The 22665-nt window shown below is 41.6% G+C and overlaps 1 protein-coding gene across 19 annotated transcripts in view; it reads left to right on the forward strand.

Moving 5' to 3' along the window:
- The window catches only part of rims2a (regulating synaptic membrane exocytosis 2a), a 169537-nt gene that overhangs the window by 91850 nt on the left and 55022 nt on the right, over window positions 1-22665 (forward strand). For 10 of the 19 annotated variants that reach the window (XM_057339824.1, XM_057339833.1, XM_057339827.1 and 7 more), the window contains 8 exons: window positions 1253-1383; window positions 2617-2809; window positions 3507-3660; window positions 7890-7958; window positions 10610-10745; window positions 11261-11326; window positions 15616-15807; window positions 16960-17069. In XM_057339824.1, the coding sequence (XP_057195807.1) occupies window positions 1253-1383; window positions 2617-2809; window positions 3507-3660; window positions 7890-7958; window positions 10610-10745; window positions 11261-11326; window positions 15616-15807; window positions 16960-17069 (1051 nt within the window). The remainder of the gene's footprint in view (window positions 1-1252; window positions 1384-2616; window positions 2810-3506; window positions 3661-7889; window positions 7959-10609; window positions 10746-11260; window positions 11327-15615; window positions 15808-16959; window positions 17070-22665) is intronic. The other 9 variants (XM_057339835.1, XM_057339826.1, XM_057339832.1 and 6 more) reach the window with 2 other exon arrangements.

Genomic DNA, 22665 nt, shown 5'->3' on the forward strand with positions numbered 1-22665 from the left:
ACAAATCATATATTAAGTTATTGTTGCTGGGATATTATTATAGCATATTTGTTGGTTTTAAAATTACATGTTGATATTTTGAGTTATTTTGCTATGAGTTACATTAAGAAAAGAACACAAGGTCGGCTCAATGCCTTTTTTACAGTGTTGAATTTAGCCCAGGGTGAATCTATAAACTCTTAAACGAAAATAAATAAATAAATGTTTTAGGCTTGTTTAGCGCACATTTACGGAGCCTCAATTCAAAACAATGAAACGCGGTGTCTTTACGTACAAAACGTATTCATTTATGTAACTGTAACTCTCCAAAATCGATGCAATAAAAAATATAAAAACAATAAAGGAAACGAAATGTCTTAGCTTTACCATAAGTCTACAGCTACGGTTAGACCTGGACCGTCATGTCCTTGCGGTGCGTGCTCTTGGAAAACCACTTCGGTTTAGGACCAGAAAGGAGTAACTGGTCTGACAGCACAAAAACTCTCTGTGATGGTGTTAGATGCACAAATGCATGTGTATTTGCTAGTGGCTTTGGAGATTGGTTGGCAGCCCAACGTTCCCAAGCTGAAGTTCATTCATTTATTTTATATTCGTATTCCTGAGCCCGTTTTGAATGACAGTAAATGGAGTCGAAGTGTCGATTCCATCGACTCCAAAAGTGGGAGTCGAGAATCGGAGTCGACTCCAAAAAACCCGGAACCGAACACCCCTACTGAACGAATCCCAGGTATTGAACGAATCGATTGAGTGATTCAGTAACCCATTCTTGCTCGTTCATGAATGAATCAACTGTTTTAAACGAATGAGTTAAATGAACGCTTCTGTGACTCACTCATTAAAACAGTCATTTGCTACAACCTGCTAGCTTCATAATTAAAATAATAATTTCATACTTTATATTCAAAGTGTTGTATTTAAAACATTATTATTTTAAATGTATAATTAACTTCATTTCTGAGGAAAAAATAAGTTGCGGTAAATAAAATATGATTTTATTCTGTTTTGTACTGTGACTTGACTCGATTTGACTTGATCTTTAGACTTGACTTGCTTGAGCTGACTTGACTTGCTTGGTTTGTTTGCACTGTGACTTGAGACTTGCTTGAGACTTGATGGTAGGGACTTGAGACTTACTTGAGACTTGAACATGTGTGACTTGCCCCCATCTCTGGTCAGAGCCTACAGACGGATCAGTTGAGCACATAGAGTCTACGTTCATCTTAATCTGACTCTGATCTTTCTCCCCCTACAGGTCAAACTGTGGTATGACAAAGTCGGCCATCAGCTCATCGTCACCATTCTGGGGGCGAAGGACCTGTCTTCAAGGGAAGACGGCCGACCGCGGAATCCTTACGTGAAAATCTACTTCCTCCCTGACAGAAGGTGAGATTGGGTTAATTGTACTTTAAGAGCTCGACAAGCGAGAATTGAAGCATCGCAGTGGGGTTATGCAATATTAGCCACGTTTACATGCAACCACATAATCCACTTGTAATCGGATTGATGGCTCAATCGGACTGAAAAGCCTTCATGTAAACAATCTGAATCAATCTGAATCGGTCGATACAATTGAAATTGTGATCGTATTGAAAGGGGTGGTGTAGACCGAAAGCAATCCGATCAGGAGGAAAATATCTGCATGTAAACGCTTGAATCAGAGTATTGCTCAATTGGATTTAAAAATACCTTGTGCGCAGTGCAATGCTGCGTATGTTTTATACATCTTATGTTTACGTCAATTATTAAAAAAACACGAAACTCAACACAAGAGCCTGTTTTATCCATTCAGAGGCACACGCATAATTAAGGGAATGGTGACACGCGCTATATGTTCTGCCGGGCTTGTGCGTGTTCTTTTATAACATTACATAAAGCAAAGAGAGAACATTGTATAATTCGACAACTTTGTTTTCATTCTAAATGTGAAAATAAGTACTATATTGACACCATACATCCATCCAAAGACGAAGTTTGAAGTGAGATGTTAGACGTGAAGTGAGTGTTGCCAGGTCCTGCTAAATTTAAAGTACATGGACGATCGGGAAGTTTTTTAACGGTTCTCGCAGTTGTTTCTTTCCCGCGGGTTAAAAGAGGAATAATGTTGTTCATCAGATGGTGATATTTGGGCTGTGCGAGATCATTTGAGCTAGTTTTTGGATCGTTTTGAGAGCCCTTGGACCATTTAAATAGCCATTGGACTGGATTTGTTACGCGAATCTGGCAACCCTAGCTGTGCGCTTGCGCAGAAGTTTTGTTCGGAATTTTTTGAATCGTGTTGCAACATTTAGGGGACATGTAAACTGCACTGAAATGATCTGCAATCAGATTGAATTCATTCGGATTGACAAAAATGGGTGCATGTAAACATAGCCAATGTAGCATACAACAATTGAAATGGCTTTTTTTCTTGTCTACGACATCGAGTAGACAGTAGAGATAAGAGAGAAATGTTACTGAACCTCATACTGTTTGTTGCATATCACGTGTGTACTATTTCAGATAATTACAAAAAAAGTATACAGTATGCAGTAATCCACTCTCTTCAAGGTTGCAGCGAGGTTGCAGTGTTTAGTGTCTGTTCCTGGGTTCTTCTTCCATGATGGTAAATAAAAACAGTTTGAATAATTGTTTCTCCAGTGACAAAAGCAAAAGAAGAACAAAAACGGTAAAGAAATCACTTGAGCCCAAATGGAACCAGACCTTTATGTATTCTCCTGTCCACCGGCGAGAGTTCAGGGAACGCATGCTGGAGATCACGCTGTGGGATCAGGCCCGGGTGCGAGAGGAAGAGAGCGAGTTCCTGGGAGAGGTAAGAAACACAATGAACGGTGGTAGCAGATATTATTAGCAAATACAATTTTGTGATGTGTTTTGCTTAAAGAATATTTTCCTTAGTGGCGCTATTTTTATGACAGTTAAGCACAGTTCCTTCCAAATTCTTCAAAACTGTAATGCAAAAATCTAATACTTTAGTACAGTTGTCTCAATTTTCTAGCAATACCATATTTGTTGTTGTTGTGATAAGTTGCTTTAAAATGTAAAAGCTATGTAATATAAATATTTTAAGAATGTAGTACTAAAATATTTTTATGCCAAAACATAATTTCTCAGTATTACATTTACAGCCATGGAAAAAAATGAAGAGATCATTGCAAAGACCATTCTCAGTTTTTCTGAATTTACTATTTGTAGTTATGTGTTTAGGGAAAATTATCATTATTGTTTCATTCTGTGAACTACTAACAATATTTCTCCCAAATTTCAAATAAAATGTTGATTAAATGCCAATTAAAATAACATTTGGAATGGTCTCTTAATTTTTTCGCTGCTGCATATACGTTAGTTCTATATTTAAATATATATTTAAATACAGTACTAAGATTTTTTTATGTAATCCAACATTTTTTTTCTATACTTAAATTTCTATATTTAAAAACGTAACAATTTTAATACACTGATTTAGCTCAGTGTATATAAGATGTTTACATTTTTTTAATCTTCTGTAGATCCTCATTGAGTTGGAAACAGCATTGCTGGATGATGAGCCACACTGGTACAAACTCCAAACACATGATGTGTCATCAGTGCCCCTACCCAAGAGCTCCCCCTGCCTGCAGAGAAGAGCACTGCATGGAGACAGTCCCTCACGCAGACTGCAGAGTATGTCTCTCTCTCTCTCTCTCTCTCTCTCTCTCTCTCGCTCTCGCTCTCGCTCTCGCTCTCGCTCTCGCTCTCTCTCTCTCTCTCTCTCCTCTATGTCATAACACAACCTTTCTGTAGAAAATTAGTGCAATGTGCAAATAGAAATATAGTGAATGTCAAAGAAGAATAACATAATACTTTTGTAAAGTACAGGGGTGCAAACTTGTCACCTTTCGGCGAAATTCGCCGTTTTCACCTTGAAATAGGTCATTCACGTGAATCGTGTAGATCTGTAAAAAAATCGTGGGGGGGGTCTTTGTCGTCGTATCTGCGAGTCATCTGTCTCATGTCACCTGTAGCGTTTTTTTCCCCTATTGGCAAAGTGATGGACCCGCCCTACTCTGCCTCTGATTGGCTCACCTTAATGTTCTTTCCCTCATCATCCAACCAATCTCACTCCTGAAGCCTCACTTTCAGACGCTGCAGGCAACTGTCCATATTTCCAGAGGCTACGTAAAACCAGTGTTGCCAACTTGGCGACTTTGTCACTAGATTTAGCGACTTTTCAGACTTTCGTTTTTGCCTTCCCAGCACAGCACCGCCTCTGTTCAGTGAGCGGCAGGGAGAAGCAGCACATTCAGTTCAGACCGCACTGACGCGTGATTGAGAGAGGCATGTACAAACAGTGTTTCTAATCACTAATTGACCTTGTTTGAGCATTTATGATTTAAAACGCGATGACTGTATGGACACATGAACACAAACAGACTTTAGCTGATCAACGAAAGTGACTGCTAGTTTTAAGTGGTTGAGTTCACTCACTATTACATAGTTTTTTGATGTCTGCCAACAGAAACAGAAAAATAAGTCATTAAGAGCCTATTTATTGTGCATTTGGGTATATTGTTTTAATATAATACTGTATACAACCGCTCAGAGAGTAGAGATGAAGCAGACCTGAAGCGCTTAGCTTGTCAGATTCTACGTGATGACGTCACTGATATGCAAACTAGCGCGTGGCGACATTTAGCGACTTTTCGGGTAGGCTTTAGCTACTTTCCATTGAAAAGAGTTGGCAACACTGCGTAAAACATGAAGGAACAAGCTAATGGTAAGCAACTTATTTTTGAAGTAAATAATGGTTTACACTGTGGAATTTGTATATACCCACTGTTGTCTGTATATGTTGATGCCTGTGTGCACTTTGTGTTTATACTATATGCTGTGTGTTAAATTAATACTGCACATTTGGAGTTTGGTGAAACGCAATTTCGATCCTTCTGTGTAATTACTGTTACATGGTCGGTTTTGACAATAAAGTTTACTTTGACTTTGGTTAGATTAGCCTGTTTGTAGCCAGCTAAATTAAGTTCGCTGGAGAGCTGGATATTGCATTTGTATCTGCTGTAAATTATGGTGTTCCAGTTTAAATGGTGATTACCGCGTGAGGCTGGGTTTATTTTTTATTTTTTTTGGCGCGAGGCTTCTGTTGTGATAGCTATGAAGATTGTAAATTACGTTATCGCTACAGTAGTTCGCTAACGTTACCCTTTGCAAAAATGCTTCTCAGTCTCGACCTTAACATTTGTCTCACATATCAGTAAGCTATTACTCTGACATGAAGTCGATTTGAGAGCTGTTCGACCTACAAGTAAAGCACAGCGTGTAATGTACAGTAATATTAGTATCACTCAAGTGTCAGCCTGTAACAGCCTGTTTCAAGACGGAGAAACACCTCACGTTTAGCCTGTCAGCGGCTTCAAAAATTTGAGTGCTGAAATTAAGATTCACAGTGGTTTATTTGCCCTGACTAAGTTCTTGTAACATCTTAACAACAATCCTTGTTGATTTTAGACCGTAGTTGTCGCTCAAACGTTTTTTAATCATATAAAGGTGTTTATCCTTGAATGGTGCACTGGAGTTTTTGTCTTGTTTTCTAGTCCAAATATCTGAAAATTCTTAAATCAAGAAGCATTTTCTAGCAAAGTAAAAATTATTGTCTTGTTTTCAGAAAAAAGTCACAATTAAGTGAGTTTTACCTTAAAACAAGCAAAATAATCTGCCAATGGGGTAAGCAAAATAATCTTAAACAAGATTTTGACGTTTGGTTTATTTTTTTCTGAAAAAAAGATTTGATTTAAGAATTAAATATTTGGACTGGAAATAAGACCAAAATGTAAGAAAAGCATTTTTTGCAGCGTGTTACATTTTCTCCCTATAAACTAGTTTGACTTGCCTTTGCGTGTGAAATGTGCTATGTGAATTAACCTGCCTTTACCTATGTTGGCATTTAACTAGTGGGGCGGGGTTTAGTTTGTCACCTTTTTCACCCCTAACGAGTTTGCACCCCTGAAAGTATCAGGCCAGAAACATATTCTTGCGAGAGTATGTATCAGATAGGGATGTAACGATTCACTCAGCTCACGATGCGATGCGAGTCACGATTCTGATCTCACGATGCGATTTATTCACGATTTACTCACGATTTATTTTTAAAAAATGAGTTGAAACAAATTAGAAATGAACAACTTCCCTTGCATTATGTCTTAAATGCTTCACGTTTCTTTGTATAATAAAATAATGTTTTATTTCAAATAACAAAACTAAACTGCAATTTTATAACAAATTAATAATAGAAAAAGTCTCTTTAATATAAACAAACTAATACTGTCTGAGCTTTTCTTGGATTTTTTTGCATTTGAGAAATATCAGCATCCACGTTTAGGTTTGCAGTGAAAATAGCGGCCCCTGCTGTTCAAAAAATGTATTGCGATTCAGTTCACACCTCAACCGATTTGAATCGTCACTCATTATAACCGATTTTCAACCGGCTCACGGTGAATCGTTACATCCCTAGTATGGGACCTTTGCACACATTCAAACAGCCTCTGTCCCGATCGTCTTCAGCAGTTGGTATCAGTGTCCTGCATTCATTTATTTTATTTCTTGACCTCATTATTTCTGCAGCCAAAGGCCAGTATTCATACACATCAGGTAAAGAACGCTGCATGCTCATCTGTGTGTTTTTACACTGGATCCACCCTGTTCTCCCTCTCACTCCTGTGAAAGACTAAATGAACACAGAATGAAATGAACCATGTCCCCATACCGCCACGCTTTCCCACAATGCCCTCTGATTTTCCCCGTGCTGCAGTTTCTTCCTCTTTACTGCAGATCGACCCAACATCTTATAGAATATACAATACAGTACTGCTCACACACATCTGTGTATTGCTTTTTAGGATTTGCGATAGGAGTGGGCGTTATGACTGAAATCACAATTGAGTTCATTTTCACGGAATTCAAAGGGTTTTTTTGCCAAGCAACTAGACTCCACACCATCATTAACATTTTCATAATCTTGATGACTTTGCTGTATGTCGATTGCTGTTTTTTTTGCATTCATCCATCTTATTCTCTCTCATGAGAGATGTAAAGCATATAAAGCAGGTTTGCTCACCAATAAGCAGCAATCTCTGCAAATGTCGACACGTTTGTATTGTCATACCGCCCAGTCCTAGATTTTTCTTAAAACTATTTTTTGCCAACTTGTCAGTCACAATAGAACAAACACCAAGTAATTCATTTTTTGGCCTGCACTCTTGCGTATTTTCTTTGGTAAATCTGTTCTTAAAACTCACTCATGCATTGCACAGAAAATGTTTTTACAAACTGCATTTAACTTAAAAACAGAGAGATTTATGAAACCCAGATCAACACGGGGCAAAAAAGACGACAGCCTTATGAAAGAGATGGAAAGCACCGAAGAAGGTTTATTGCTGGGTTGTTATCCCCATAAAAGCGCGAGCGTCCGCTCGGTGGGTGACCGCGAGTCGGAGTTCTGTGAGGCAGTATGGCAGATTAGCTTTCATTCTCAATGTGAGATGAATGATGGAGTGGCCGCTCAGAGTGTCAAACTCGACAAGCGTCAGCGTTACGGGCTGAGGAACAGCATTCCGTGAGGTTTATTCCTCATGACTAAAACGAAGTGAAAAGAAGATCCATTTTCTCGCTTAATACGAGACCCAGAACACCGTGTTCTTGTTTTGTGATGCTGACGGTGGATTTAAAAGCAAGAGAGACATCTGACTGACATGTTTGGTTATCTGTAAGTGGTCTAAAATAAGCAAGTGCATATAGTTTCTTTACCACCTCAGGCTTTAAAGGTGTACTGCTAATACTGAAAAAAACAGCCACATTACATTATCCTTGACTGATGTTAAAACTTCTGTCTGTCTCTCCTGTAGGGTCTCAGAGGATCAGTGATGGTGAATTTTCAGACTACGACTGTGAAGAGGGCGTTGGTGTCGTATCAGGTAAAATATCTGTAACTGAGCCGATAAAGAGAATTAATGCTACATTCCTTCAATATACAGTTATTCTCTGTTATAGAGGACCAACATCTCACAGATTTTCAAAGGGCTGGGTTCGATTTTAAAGGGATAGTTCACCCAAAAACGAAAATTCAGTCATCATTTATTCATACTTTTGTCATTCCAAAAGTGACTTTTGTTCTTCTGCAGAACACATAAAGATATTTTAGAGAATGTTGGTAACCAAAATATAAATAATTGCACAGTATTTGCTTTTAATCGCTTCTCAGATTAGATTTAACCATTCAAATAAGATATACAGTATGTGGCTTTTAAGGTATTAATTGGGCAACATTATTTAGCAAAAAGGCAAACTACAATATATGAGGGCTCACAAAAAATAAAACATACATTGACTACAGTTTATCATTTAATAATATTGAGGAAATTCCGTGAAAATGTCAACCTTACCATGAAAAACGGGTTTTAATATGCTAACAGCAAAGATATCAACATTTGGTGATTCAAATACCCATGTGAGGTCTCTCTTCAAGGTTTTAAAGCATTTGTTTTATTTTAAGTGCATGATATTTCATAGTCACGTAAGTAGCATTTTCAGGATTGTCACATCCATAACGCTACATATTCCTCATAAATGGACTCATGAAAATGAAAATAAAGTAACATTTTTATGTTCTGTGAAGAGGCATCCCTTCTCTATTCATTGGGTATTATTGCTTCAGGTTTGTGCAGTTTAATTTATAGAAATCCTACAAAATTTGTCGTCTCCCAAAAACCGTGTCCTTTTTTTGTCACGTCATGTTTATTTGACTTTTTTCAAAATAGAAAATTTGTTCATATTTTTCTGATGTTTAAACTCACAATCACTAATCAACAAGGGTTTAGTAAAATATAAACAAGATGGTTCAATATATTCGTAACAAATATGTTCTCTGAGCAGTTTTTATGTCATGTCCATAACGCAAAATGTCACGTCCATAACGCTGGAATTGCCCAATTGTTGATCCTCTCATGTTGCAGTCATTCTCTTGGGCCTCAGTAAGCTTTGGACATGTGTTTTGTGTCTTTTTTTGTTGCCAAACATGAATACAAAGTTTTTAATACATGTTTAAAGAGCAAAGATGTAAATTTTCCAAAGTTAGACATCACTTTTGGCCAGGAGTCAGGACTGTACACTCTTAAAAATAAAGGGTCTTAAAAGGTTCACAGCGATGCCATAGAACAGAGGTGGGCAAACTACTGAGTGCTGAAAAAGAGATACGGCTGTGATGTACGGCTGTGATGTAGGGGTCTGCTGTTCTGCAATCGGTCACTATTGTTGAGAAATGCTCTAAGAGAGACTGCTTTTACTTTCAATTCTTATAAATCCAATTTAGCTAAATTGCGGAGTGACACAGACTGTGAAATGGTTCCCGTCATAAGAGTTTGGTTCCAAAATGAGATAACTCACTCCGTTTAAAAAAAAATCATGTATTTTTATTGTGCATTTTCAATTAATATCAAAGTGCAGTTGTTTTTTATTTAAGCCATAATAACTCAAAAAATACAGCTAAAAACATAACACAATAAAAACATGATTTTTGATTTTTTTTAAAAACGGAGTTTTAAGTTTACCCTTTTGGTTCAGCCCTCCACTACAGTCCCATTTCTCATGTGGCCCCTTGGGATTAATTGGACTAGAGGAATATTTGAAAATGTCATGAATAAAAAATTATGTATACTGTAAATTATTATAATAATGTGTCTTAAATGACAGAATGCAAATGTATGTACGTGCATGTACATACTCTACAGTATTTATCAAATTTCAGTTTGGAATAAATAAAAAAAGATTTAATTTAATGTGCGAATAATATGCGGCCCTTAACAAGGATTTGAAAACATGATGTGGCCCTCGAGGTAAAAAGTTTGCCCACCCCTGCCATAGAAGAACCATTTTTGGTTTCTTTCACCACAGAATCTTTTGTGAAACAGAAAGGTTCCTTGGATGTTAAAGGTTCTTCATGAAACCATTTAGACAAAAAAGGCATAGTAAAGCACCTTTAGTTTTAGTGTATGTTGCTTCATTTTCATTCATCACACTGGAAATACAAAGTCAAGCTGAGTGCATTGCGGGATGTAGTATTTATGTATACTGCACAAAATTCACATCAGATACTTGAGCTGTCAAACTGCTTGTCTGTAATACAGGCAGAAATGGAAGTCCGGACAAGCCAGACACGCGCACATTTTAAAATTCCAGTCATAGCTACTCTATGTGAGAGGGAAACCCTCCCTCCCTCTCTCTTTCATTGATTTTGGCTCCATGTCGATTGTAAAGTGCTGATACAGTGTTTTCCACTGGGAGCAGATGATTAACATTCAGAAGATTATAGATCGCCGCTTTCTCTTCATTCACTCTGTGCCGCTGTAGTTGTTTTCCGGCCCGTGTGTTTAGCAGGCGCTCGTTTATCGCAGAATGATCTACTGATGCTGATGTAGTCTTGTGCACTCATGCGGTCTGAGGTCACTTTCACACGAGAATGTGTGTTTGAGACAGAAAAAACAAAATATCACATGTATTTTACATTATACAGATACATGAATTAATGCAATAACTTTCATTGTTAATTTCGTACTGTCCTCTTTTACAGACTATAGAAACGGCCGGGACCTTCAGAGCTCCACCCTCTCTGTGCCTGAGCAGGTCTTATCGTCCAATCATTGCTCACGATCAGCAGACTTCAATCGGGCGCGATCACGGTCACCCAGCGTGCCCCCTTCTCAGAGGTCAGAATGGTCGTATTCTCTGCGTTTTTACATCTGAGTCGGTTTATGCTTCTGAATCTAACATTAGATTCAACAGCACTACATAGAAAAAGATCTTCAGTGAAAAACAAAACTGTTTCTGTATTCTGCATATTACTTCTGCATAAATACTATTATAACTACATATTATGACTGGTTATGAATGATATGATAATCATACATTACATTTTAAGGCTCATATTATGTGCAGGTCAAGCGTTACACAATTCTTCGATTTAAACATCAAACTCCAAAAATTAGGATTGCAAGATATGACGTTTTTAATGGCATTATTATATATGGTTTTATGATCTTGACACAGTTACTGTAAAGATGTGAGCATGTTGGTGTCAGTAACCACATTTCGTCCACACGAAGGGTTCAGGTTCATACATCTACAATCAACTCCAATGAAATCACAATCCTCTCTCTCCTTAAATCTCTCCATTTCTCTTCCTTTTGGGAAATCCATGTGTATTCTCTCCATCTGCCTGCAGTCATTTTCTCACCTTACCTCGAACCCGACACAGTCAGCCTCATGACAGTCAGCTGGAGGAGCTCAGGTAGAACCATTCTTACCACCGTCCGTCCCATTAACCTTCCTGTTAGAAACCATCACTAACACATCAGGGTTCCTCTGAACATTACTGAGGCTCTCTGACATTGACAAACCTGAATCGGCTCGGCCTTGTGTTAACATAATGATGGAAACTGGTTCACATAATACATTAACATGTGTACTGGTAAAACAAAATAGTGTGCACAAGTAATGTTTTGCTGGTTGATAAAACCAGTGCTGTTGGACTTCAGACACTGCATCATTAAAACATCATATCTAGAACACTTTGATGTTTTTTTTGACATCGAGTCTGTACAGCGTTTTAAACAGATGAAACAGCACTTTTAATGTGGAACAAAATGACTTGGTGCACATGTTGCCACAAGGTTGAATGACCTTTGAACAGTACAAACACTGTTAATGCTGTTTAGTTTTGTCAAAAGTGTATGTATATTTCCCTATTTCTCTGTCTTATTGTACACATCCCAGCGAATGTATATATTTCTTAAGAAAGAATATATACACCAAGCTTCTGTCTTTTTGAGAACGGTGAGCTACTGTATACATTTGACTCGTTCTTAAAGCATCACGGTCATTTCCTCTTCATTATATCATCACAAAGAATCCATTTTCTAAATAAGTGTATGGCAAAGTTGTTTTTTATGATGACAAATTATGTTGAAGAGAAAGCGTAAATACAGTACTTCACTTCTGAAAGCGTAGTAATGTGATCATAGTTTGCTGCACAGTGATATAGGTGTGTGTAATCTTTTTAACTGTGTGTTTTTGTGTGAAAAGTTGTCCAGCATCTGATTTGATAAATTGATAAAGTTTCTATTTAAAAATATAGTTTGTAAAGTTTCACATGTAAAGTGATTTTGAGGTTTAATTTCGTCACACTTTTTTCTAATAGTAGCTGTTTCATGTTTTGCCCGGAGCGCTACAGTTTTTTCTTTTGTAATTAAAGTTACTGAAGTGTAGGTGGTCTTGATTTAGTGACCTTTGAAAATGCTAAAGAATTATGATATGCAAATTTAAGCAGGAATTAAAGGGTTGTCATGTCAATAATTTGTCTCTTTGCAGAAAAGACATTTAATTTCGGTCCTGCAAGAAAAGGATACAGTGCTATCTGGTGTGTTAAATTATAATGCATTGATAATGTTTTAAATCTTTTTAACGGGGTCATATGGCGCGAATATGTGTTTTTCTGTGTTTTTGGTGTGTTATAAGTTGCCCATGCATGTATGAGACACGTAAAATTGCAAAAATGAAAGTGTGGGAACAAAAAATGCATTCTATCTAAAAGTGAATGCTCACCCAGACCTGCCTGAAACGCCTCGTGTAACCACACCCCCACAAATCTACGTCCGTTCGTGGTATGATTTGACTAAGACCGCCAAAATGTATACGCAAGTAAAGCCTGGCTCAGACTACAGGAGTTTTAAAATCCTGACAGATTTCAAATTCTGGTTGCAGCACACACATAAGGAGAATCTTGACAGATTCTCTTATTTAAAATCTTAAACAAGCTCACACTCATCAGTGTACAACTAAATTACACATATTTTACATATCCATAGGATGTGCAGTTTTGTAAAAGGAGCTAATAGTAACCGTTTTAATGGGTTTACTATTTTTAGATGTTGACATCACATCTACATTTGAATCTCTTTTTCAAGCACTACAAAAATAGGTTTGCCCTTTGTAAACTTGCATTTATGAATGTGAAATGTCCAGATAAGAAAACGTTGGGGCGTAAAGTTGTGTTTATAAATAAGACTAAAGGTAGCAAGTGCAAAAATAAACATTTAGAAAGTTTGATTGGAAGTTTTTTTTATTTCATAATTGCACATCAAAAGACATCTTAAGACACCCAAACTACAGGATAATATTAAGATTATCATACCAGAGGACGCCTCTTACGTCATCTCACCGGGAAACAGAAGTAAACAAAGGGACATCGCAAAGTTAATTTCACGTGATCTCACCTGGCAACGGGTGTGTAACGTCTTTGTCACTCTCTGAATGATTCTCTGTCTGTCTGTCCAAAGCCGCGGGAACGTATTTTGAGCAGGGGGTGCTATAATGCTTTTTGCTAGGGCTGAAGTTATGACTGTGGTTTGGGCGAGCCGCTTAAGTTTAATGTTAATAAATAACGGAAGAAAAAAAATAGTCGCTGCCGAGAATAAAGATGAATGCCAATGTGATTATAAGATACAGCATAAAAACAAACACATAAACGCATGTTCTATGTATGCCTATAGCCAAATAACAATCTGTTGAACGAAACTACAAGCTGCGCGTTAGCAATTAACTTACCCGGTACATTTAAAACCGACGCGACTTCTCTCCAGCTCTTTTCCTTATCTGTGCGGTTGTGGTATGTTTTGGAGGATACATTATATAGACAATCATGCTGTTGCCACAAGTTGTTCTTCCATCTCCGCTGTCCAACGTACCCTTGCAGGAGCTTTCGCGGTCGACATTTTTAAAGGTCTGTCAGTCACCTCCGTCACCTTGCAGATGTGCCTCTCATTGGCTGTTGCGAAAGTACCAACGTCATCACCCCGATTTAAAATCCTAAATATCAAACATGTTTGATTTAATGGGGGCGGCCCCGATTTCTCTCGGAGCAGATCGGGAGGTGTAAGATTCGATCTGTGAACGCCTCACATTACGTGATAATCTGGGCCGAACCTCGGACCCGATCGAGGTTCTGGACCCGATTTTTTCAAAGATTCTCGGGAGGGGAAATCGGGGTAAATTCTGGGCGAGAATCCTGTAATCTGAGCCAGGCTTAAATCAGTACAATTGCTTTGGAACCAGATGTTCCAAATATGGTAAGAGGCGTTACATTTCCGTCACACGCTTGCAGTATTCGACCAGTCACTACGCACTGGTTAACTGGCCGATCATAGCACACTTCGCTTTTCAGAGTGATGAGCTTTGTTAAAAATTTGCGCGTTTCAGAGAGGCGGGGCAAAGAGGAGATACAAACATGCACGGTATGTGGAAAATACAGCATTTTTGAACCTTAAATCGTGTATACACATTGCATTACATTTAAAACAAACGATAATATTCGTTTTAGCCGTGTCATATGACCCCTTTAACATGCATCTAATTCTTCATTTTATCTTATTTTCCTTTTAATTTTTGAAGTGTATGAAATTTAGCGGCATCTAGTGGTTAGGTTGGGAGTTACAACCAGTGGCTCACCTAAAATGTCGTCTAAGATGTTGTCACATTTTCACTTCTTTGCCGAAGAAGATTACGTATTTACAAAACGCGCTCTGTAGAGCAGTTTGTCCGTTTAGGGCTACTGTAGAAACAACATGGCGAATTTCATGTAAGGGGACCCGCGGTGTGTGTAGATAGAAATAGCTCATTCTAAGATAATAAAAACATAATGCGACGTTATGTAAGGTCTTTATACACCTCTGAATACATAGTTATGTATATTATATTGCATTTCTGTCAATAGATCCTACAAAAAATGACACATTACACCTTTATCGTGTAAGTCTTCTAAATGAACAGAGAATCACATCTTTGCTGGACAACTCGTCATGCATTTCACATACTGTACATAACACTACATGTGCCTTTCTGTCGTTGTCTTGTGTACTGTTATACCGTGTCAAATGTCTCAGTTTGAATTGTTATAAAAAAAAATGTGTAATTGATTATAGAGCACAACAGCTCACTTTGTAAGTGGCCTCAGTTTTAGAAATGTTTTTGTTCCATGCATTTGAAAAATGGTTGAATGTTTTTGTTTGATTGAAACCAGACTTGAGGCTTTTTCAGACATGAATACAATGACTTAACAATCTTCAGGCCACTGGTAGTCTTAAGTTTTAGCATTTTTATATATCTTTAAGATTTTTTATTTTTTTTTCAATGGGGAAAATGAAAGGGGTCTTTATTTCTGGAAGCCAACTGTTTTGCTCCATGTTATTTTTAGAGTTTTGAACACAAGATTATATAATATACGATTGAATTTCATATATTTAATATGAACTCTGAAAACATTTGTATTTCATTCTATGTAGACAGTTAATTGTATGGCCAAAAAGTGAGTGCAAATGAGTCAATATGAAATTCATAACAGCCGCGCCCTACCGGTGCAAATTAGTTTTTCGTAATTTGTTCCCAAGTGCCAAAGAAGGAAATAATACCAGCTACTACCAGATGCCAGTTGGAGTCTCTCTGTGTGACCCAGAATGCCCTCATAAGCCCAACAACCTCACCCACACTGAACATCAATCTGTTTCCCCCATCACATTTCTCCAGGAATTACGGAGCGTCAGACGGACACGACTATCATCACAGGTCCCGTTCTGCAGACCAGCGGGCCGCACTAGAGCGTCCCATGTACAGTCGCTCTCGCTCCACGGAGCGGCCGCCCGACGTCCCTCACTTGAGGTCTTCAATGCCCTCCCTGCCGTCAGGACACTCCGCACCACCTTCCCCTGCCTTATCGAGGTGACCCAGTCCTGACTAACCAAAACAACATCCTACTACATGTTACAAAGATCATCCCCTCATCCATCCAACTGACCCGCTCAGTTTCTTTGGTTTTGTGTTTGATTTTTGATTTCTCTACAGCCGTGCTGTAATATCTACTCCATGTTATCCCACAGGAGAGAAAAATCACACATGATATCTGTTTAATGTCTCAATAGTTTCTCAGAGACAGTGAGCAAACTTCTCGAACTAAATTCACAACAATTGTATAGTGCTACACACTTGTAGCCTAAAAATGTTGGGTTGTTGGGATGAACCCCACCCTTTTTGACCCAATGCTGGGGTGAAAATGTCCCAGATGGCTTTTTTAAGTGTAGTTTGTGTCAACAGTTTGTCTATTTCTATTTTTTAAGACATTTTAGGACTAAAGTCTGGGACAAATCTTCTCAACAACGTCTCCTGAGTTATAAAAGAGAAAACAATGAGCAATACACTTTTCCTCTGGGATTCATGTAGAAGATACAACTGTTAATTTCTTTAAATGTTTTGTTTTGAAACACAATGCACCAGTTACAACTCATTATAATAGCGTGAAATAATCTTTTTTTTGTTACACTTTTTTTTAGATATTTATATATTTTTAATGTTTTGTTTGGTGATCGCAGAGGAAGAACAAATTTGCAGTATCACTTTGGAAGATCCATGTTTGTCACAAGCATGTCGCACACATTCTTTGCATCAGTTTATTTGTTAATTATTATTTGTGTTTGTTTTGTTTATGACTTATGCTTATGGAAAACCACATAATGTACATTTCTTGTTATATGAATCCCCAACATCATTGAAATGGCTTTGCATGTTCTTATGTATGAATGTCTGACCTAATCATGTTTTTTTGCAATTTTTAACCCATGCTTTTTAACCATTCATTTCCCTACTTTTATCAAGGAGAATTTTATAGAATAACATCTATTTTTCTTTTATTAATATTTCCTAAGGCAACTTGAAAATATTTTATGGCTTTATATTTGATTTCTTACAGCTTTTGTTTTTGTTGGCAGTTTCTTGGTTCTTGTGCCATTACTGAGAGCTGAGCATTCTGGGTAATGAGTATTGGGATAAAGGTCCATACATTAGTAGTAATGTTGTTTTTTGTTTCCTGTGTGTCAGGGCACATCCTCGTGGTGGATCGGCTCAGACCAGCCCCACTGACACACCTGTAAACAGCAGGAGAGGACGACAGCTACCACAACTGCCTGCCAAAGGAATGCTGGAAAGAAGTATGTTTACTTTGCTCTTCTGGCCCACTCCATTTGACCTCCGTTGTCTCATGCTCATGCTGAGACGTGTTTTGGAGTGAGATTGTCTGACTATGAAAAGGTATAAATGTGGTGGTTTGATCTTCCATACAGTAGATACAGTGGGATAATAAGATACAGATTTATAGGGATAATAAATCCTGGTTGCAGTCGGTTTTAAGAAAAAGAAAAATGCAATCGAATTGGTTATTTTTAAAAATTACAAACATGGAAAGATGAGCTGCATAAATGACATGGTTCCACAATGACTACAGTACAGAACAAACAAAATTAGTGTTTTTCTGTCTGAAAAATGCAAAACCTAGCTACAATAACTGGGAATTTTTTATTTCACATTGGCCAGTCAATCCAGTTTACAAACTGTCTTTATAGGCTTTAACAAAAAAGTAAAAAAAAACAGTTTGTTAAGGAATGAATTGAACTCTTTTACAGATTTCTGATGAACACAACGTTGCATTGTTTCATTACCCTGAGTATGACATCAGTAATCCTGACGTGACGTCTGTTGTTGTATTTGAGCGTGTACCACACACATTCACAATACAGACGTGTGTGGTTTAGTCGTGCATGTGCAACTGTTTAACATCTCAACTCGGTTCTCTCTCTCATTCTTCTCTCAGAAGGCCGAGATGAAGAACCTGAGCTTTGTTCAGGTGTGTAACGTGACTGTGACGGTTTAATCTGTCAGAAAATATTGTTCTGATTAAATCAAACCTTTCTGCAATGGTCTTGAGCTTTGAACTGCGTCAGAGAACGCATTGATTTCAGCGGGGGCGATGCATTATGAAGCAAGAAAAATGCAAAGGTTTGCAAAAGTGTGACCAAAAGTTGAGAAAATGTAAAGTAGAATGCATTCCAGTTGACATATACAGATCAATGAGAATTCCAAAGGGATGTGCTTTCTAAAACTTTCTGTTGTGTATTTGCATGTTGATTTTGAAGTGACCTGCTTCTCAAAGCATGACACGTGTGATAAATTAAACTTTGAGAGCTTTTGAGACCAGGTCCATTGCAAACTTTATGTTTGTATATGAATGTGACTCATAGCTACAATATGAGTCACATTAAGGTAGTTCCCTATCGAGAGCGGTCTATCGACATTGCGGAAGCTTCCGCATATGGGAACTCCTCCCTTCTCACCTCTCCTGAAGTCTTATTGGATAACGCCAGTGAAACTGGCCAATTGTCGCGCTCGCAACCGAATGTAATTACTGGCGACCCGAGACAGTATAAATACAGTGCACAGCAACAATACCTCAGAATCTTCTCTTTCACGCTGCCATCGTTGATATCGTCAGAAGCTTCTTCATCCTATGACCGCCTTCTGTTGTCTTTGCGTGGGTCCCATTGACCCGCAGGATACGCACGAGCATTGCATTGCCTGCCTGGGCCTGGCCCACGCTGAGAAGGCGTTCGGAGAGTCCGATTGTGCGCACTGTGCTGACCTGCCGGCGCGTGTTTTGAGGACTCGCAGGAACGTTGCTCAAGGATTATTCGGGTCGAAGCCCACTGTCGTCAAAGGGCCGCTGGTGGGCCCATCCATGCCACGTGGTGGCGGCGACGACGACCCGGCTCAAGGCCGCCGTCCTCTGCCGTCGCCTCGTTCCCCGGTCATTTTCACTGAGGAGAGCCTTCGTCCCCCTCCCGCTGTTGCGGATGCCATTTCCTTCGGCCTCGACGAGTAAGACGACGACTCTATGTCCATCTCGGCCTCGGTGAAGGACTGGGCGGAGTCGGAGCGGGACTGCTCCGACTCGGAGAGCACCCCAGATCTCCAGGAGGAGTTCGTGAGTGTGCTGGAAAAGGCCGTTAAGGAGCTCGACCTTAGCTGGAGCACCCCGGAAGAGCCAGCTAAAAGTAAGCTCGATTCCTGGTACTTTCAAGCGGGCCGCCGCCAGGCTGCACCGAAGAGGAGTACTCCTTTTTTCCCTGATGCGCACGAGCACGTGGTTGAGTCGTGGATGGCCCCTCAATCGGCGCGAGTCCACGCTGCCACACAGGCTATGTTCGCCCACGTGGACAAGGCGGAGGCCCACGGTTATACCCGCATGCCGCCCGTGGAGGAGACCCTCGCTGCACATCTGTGCCCCTCCTCCTCTTCGCTGGACAAGGTCTGCCGTCAAAGCCATGCAGGTTTACCGCCCACCTCGCCGACAAGGCATACACCTCCACCGGGGAAGCAGCCTCCGCGCTGCACTCGATGGCGGTTCTACAGGTCTTTCAGGCGAAGATCCTGCAGGCGCTGGATGGGGGCGCCTTGGATGCGGACGCTGTGAAGGACCTGAGGGCGGAGACGGACTTCTTCCTGATGGCGACGAAGCGCACCGCACAGGCTATCGGCAGGTCGATGGGCTTCATGGTCGTCCTTCACCGCCGTTTGTGGCTGACGCTGGCTGACCTCAAGGACGTTGACCGGAAGTCGCTGCTCAACGCTCCCATTACCCGGAACGCTTTGCGGAGGCGCAGAAGCGCGCAAAAACCATGAGCCACGTGCTTCCTCGCCGTTCTTCGGCTGCCAAGCCGCCTTCCTGATGGGTCTGCAGAGAGGAGGGGAGAGATCGTGAGCAGACCGGTGCTCAAGCGGCGCCGTTTGCATCTTGTTTCCCCCGCTGTTGTGGGCGATTGTTGCAATGCTCAAAATGTTGTGTGTGTAAATGTATTAAAAGCGCGTACCTCCTCACAAAAGGAGCTCTCTCCCCTTCACTCACACCACACTGTGTCCCCTGCCCTGCCACGGTGCAGCGCGAAGCCACAGTTAGAATACACTATAACCGGCATCCCCTCACCCACGGTAGCTCCCGTGGGCGAGCGGCGGCCGGAGCCTCACGCGCTTCACATTCCCCTGCAGAGTGCAATTAGCCTCACGAGGGCAGAGCGCGTCTTCGGAATATCAGCAAGCTGTATCGCCAGAGGTAATTCGGCCGCTATGCATGTTTCTGAATGCGTGGAAAGCCATTCCGGGTATCTCTCCGTGGCTGCTAAATGTGATAGAACACGGGTGTTCCCTTCAGTTCAGACGCAGGCCAACCCACTTCAGCGGAGTTGTCCCGTCACTCACGGTGCTGAGACCGGAGATTCACAGCCTCCTCCAAGCGAGGTAGAGTGCGGTTTCTACAGCCGGTATTTTGTGGTGCCCAAGAGAGATGGCGGACTCCGTCCTATTTTGGATTTGAGACCCATCAACCGAGCGCTTCACAAGAGGGCGTTCAGAATGATAACGCTAAAACAGATCCTGGAGCAAGTACGTCCCGGGGACTGGTTTGCGTCTGTGGATCTGAAGGATGCATATTTTCACGTTCAGATAGCCCAGAGCCACCGGCGCTTTCTGCGGTTCGTGTTCGACGGAGCGGCGTACCAGTTTGCTGTGCTGCCGTTCGGACTGGCATAGGCTCCACGCACGTTCTCGAAATGCGTGGGCGCAGCGCTTTCCCCTCTCAGAGCGAGTGGTATGCGCATTCTGAACTATCTGGATGACTGGCTGCTTCTAGCCCATTCATGAGATGTGCTTGTCAGTCATACGCAGACGCTGCTTCATCACTTGTCATCCCTGGGGCTGCGGGTGAACGTGCCGAAGAGCAAGTTTCTGTTGAGTCGGTCTATAACATATCTAGGGGTATGTTTCGACTCAGTGGAGATGCGCACCTGCCTCTCTCAGGAGCGCTTGGAGTCCATCTCCGCCGCACTGCGCGCCTTCAGCCTGGACCGGTCCGTTCCACTGAGGGTATTTCAGAGACTTCTAGGACTGATGGCGTCAGCATCACCAGCCTGCCACCTGGGTCGTCCTCTGCAGCTGTGGCTAAAGAGTCAAGTTCCACACAGAGCATAGTCCTCGGGTCGTGCGCGCGTGCGGATAACTCACAGATGCCTCAGCGCTTTAGAACCGTGACGCGACTTGAGCATGTTCAGCCAGGGCATTCCCCTGGGGCTTGTGACAACGCGCACGGTGGTAACGACGGATGCGTCTTCCTCGGGCTGGGGTGCAGTGTGCGAAGGCAGGCCGGCGTCGGGTCTGTGGTCGCCGTCTCTGAGCAGTTGGCACATAAATCGGCTGGAGCTGATGGCGGTGTTCTTAGCTCTGCAGACTTTTCGGCCTCAGCTGATGCAGCGTCATGTACTGATTCGCACCGACAACACGTCCGTGGTTTCATACATCAATTGCCAAGGAGGGGTCCACTCCAGAGCCCTTTTCGAGTTGGCTGCGAGGCTGCTGCTGTGGGCAGACCAGCACCTGCTTTCCATCAGGGCAGTGCATATTCCCGGTCATTTGAACTGCGGAGCGGATATGCTCTCGAGGGGAGGTCTTTCCCAAGGGGAATGGAGACTTCACCCCGACTCAGTACGGATGATCTGGGATCGCTTCGGGAAGGTGGAGGTGGATCTGTTCGCGACGAGAGAGAACGCACACTGTCCGCTGTTCTTCTCGCTGCCGCGCTCCCCCAGGGAGACGGGCGCTCTGACGACGCACTGGCCGTACGCCGGGCTTTACGCTTTTCCTCCGGTGAAGATTCTGCCCCTTGTGCTGTGCAAGATCAGAGAGGAGAGAGCGTCGGTGATCCTCGTTGCTCCGTTTTGGCCGAATCAGCCGTGGTTCCTGGACCTGAGAGAGTTACTGGTGTCCTCTCAGTGGCGGATTCCCCTCAGGGGCGACCTGTTATCTCAGGCGAATGGCTCGATTTGGCACCCCAACCCGGATTTGTGAGCCTCCATGCCTGGCCCCTTCAGGGTCTTAGAACCCCTCCCTCAGGGAGTGCTTGACACTATTGCGGAGTCTCGGGCGCCTTCCACTAGATGCTTATATGCTCTGAAATGGGATGTATTTAAGAAGTGGTGTATTGAGTGTGGTATAGACTCTGTGTTATGTCCCTTGTCTGATGTGTTACGCTTTCTACAATACAGGATGGATAATGGTGGCCTCCCGTCCACGCTGAAGGTTTATGTGGCTGCTATCGCCTCGTTTTGTTCCCCGGTTGATGGGCAATCGATCGGTAGGCATGCATTGGTGGTCAGATTTTTGAGAGGAGCTCGGAGGCTGTTTCCCTCGCGATCTCCTTCAGTACCCCCGTGGGATTTGTCTCTGGTGCTGAGGGCTCTCTCTCTGCCCCCGTTGGAAGCTGTTTCTATAAGGGAGCTCTCTCTTAAAGCCGTTCTCCTTCTCGCTCTTGCTTCTGCAAAACGCATAGGGGATTTATGTGCGCTTTCTATCGGCGCGGATTTCATTCGTTTTGGGGCCGGCGACTACAGCGTCACTCTACGGCCAAAAGCAGGTCATGTGCCTAAGTTCCTGTCTACCCCGTTCAGAGAGCAGGTTATTTCGTTGCCTGCTTTGTCTTCCGAGTCGTCTGCCTCGTGTGATGCTGATGCTCAGAGGGCTGTGTGTCCGGTTAGGGCTCTGAGGGCTTACATTGATCGTACGGCCGGGTTTCGGCTGTCTGATCAGCTCTTCGTGTGCTACGGCGGGGAGACTAAAGGTCGGGCTGTCTCTAAACAGAGGCTCTCTCATTGGGTGGTGGACGCTATCAACCTGGCGTATGAGAGTCAAGGGGCAGGCCTGCCCTTT

The sequence above is a fragment of the Triplophysa rosa genome, linkage group LG8, assembly GCF_024868665.1.
Source record: "Triplophysa rosa linkage group LG8, Trosa_1v2, whole genome shotgun sequence".
Classification (NCBI taxonomy): Eukaryota; Metazoa; Chordata; class Actinopteri; order Cypriniformes; family Nemacheilidae; genus Triplophysa; species Triplophysa rosa.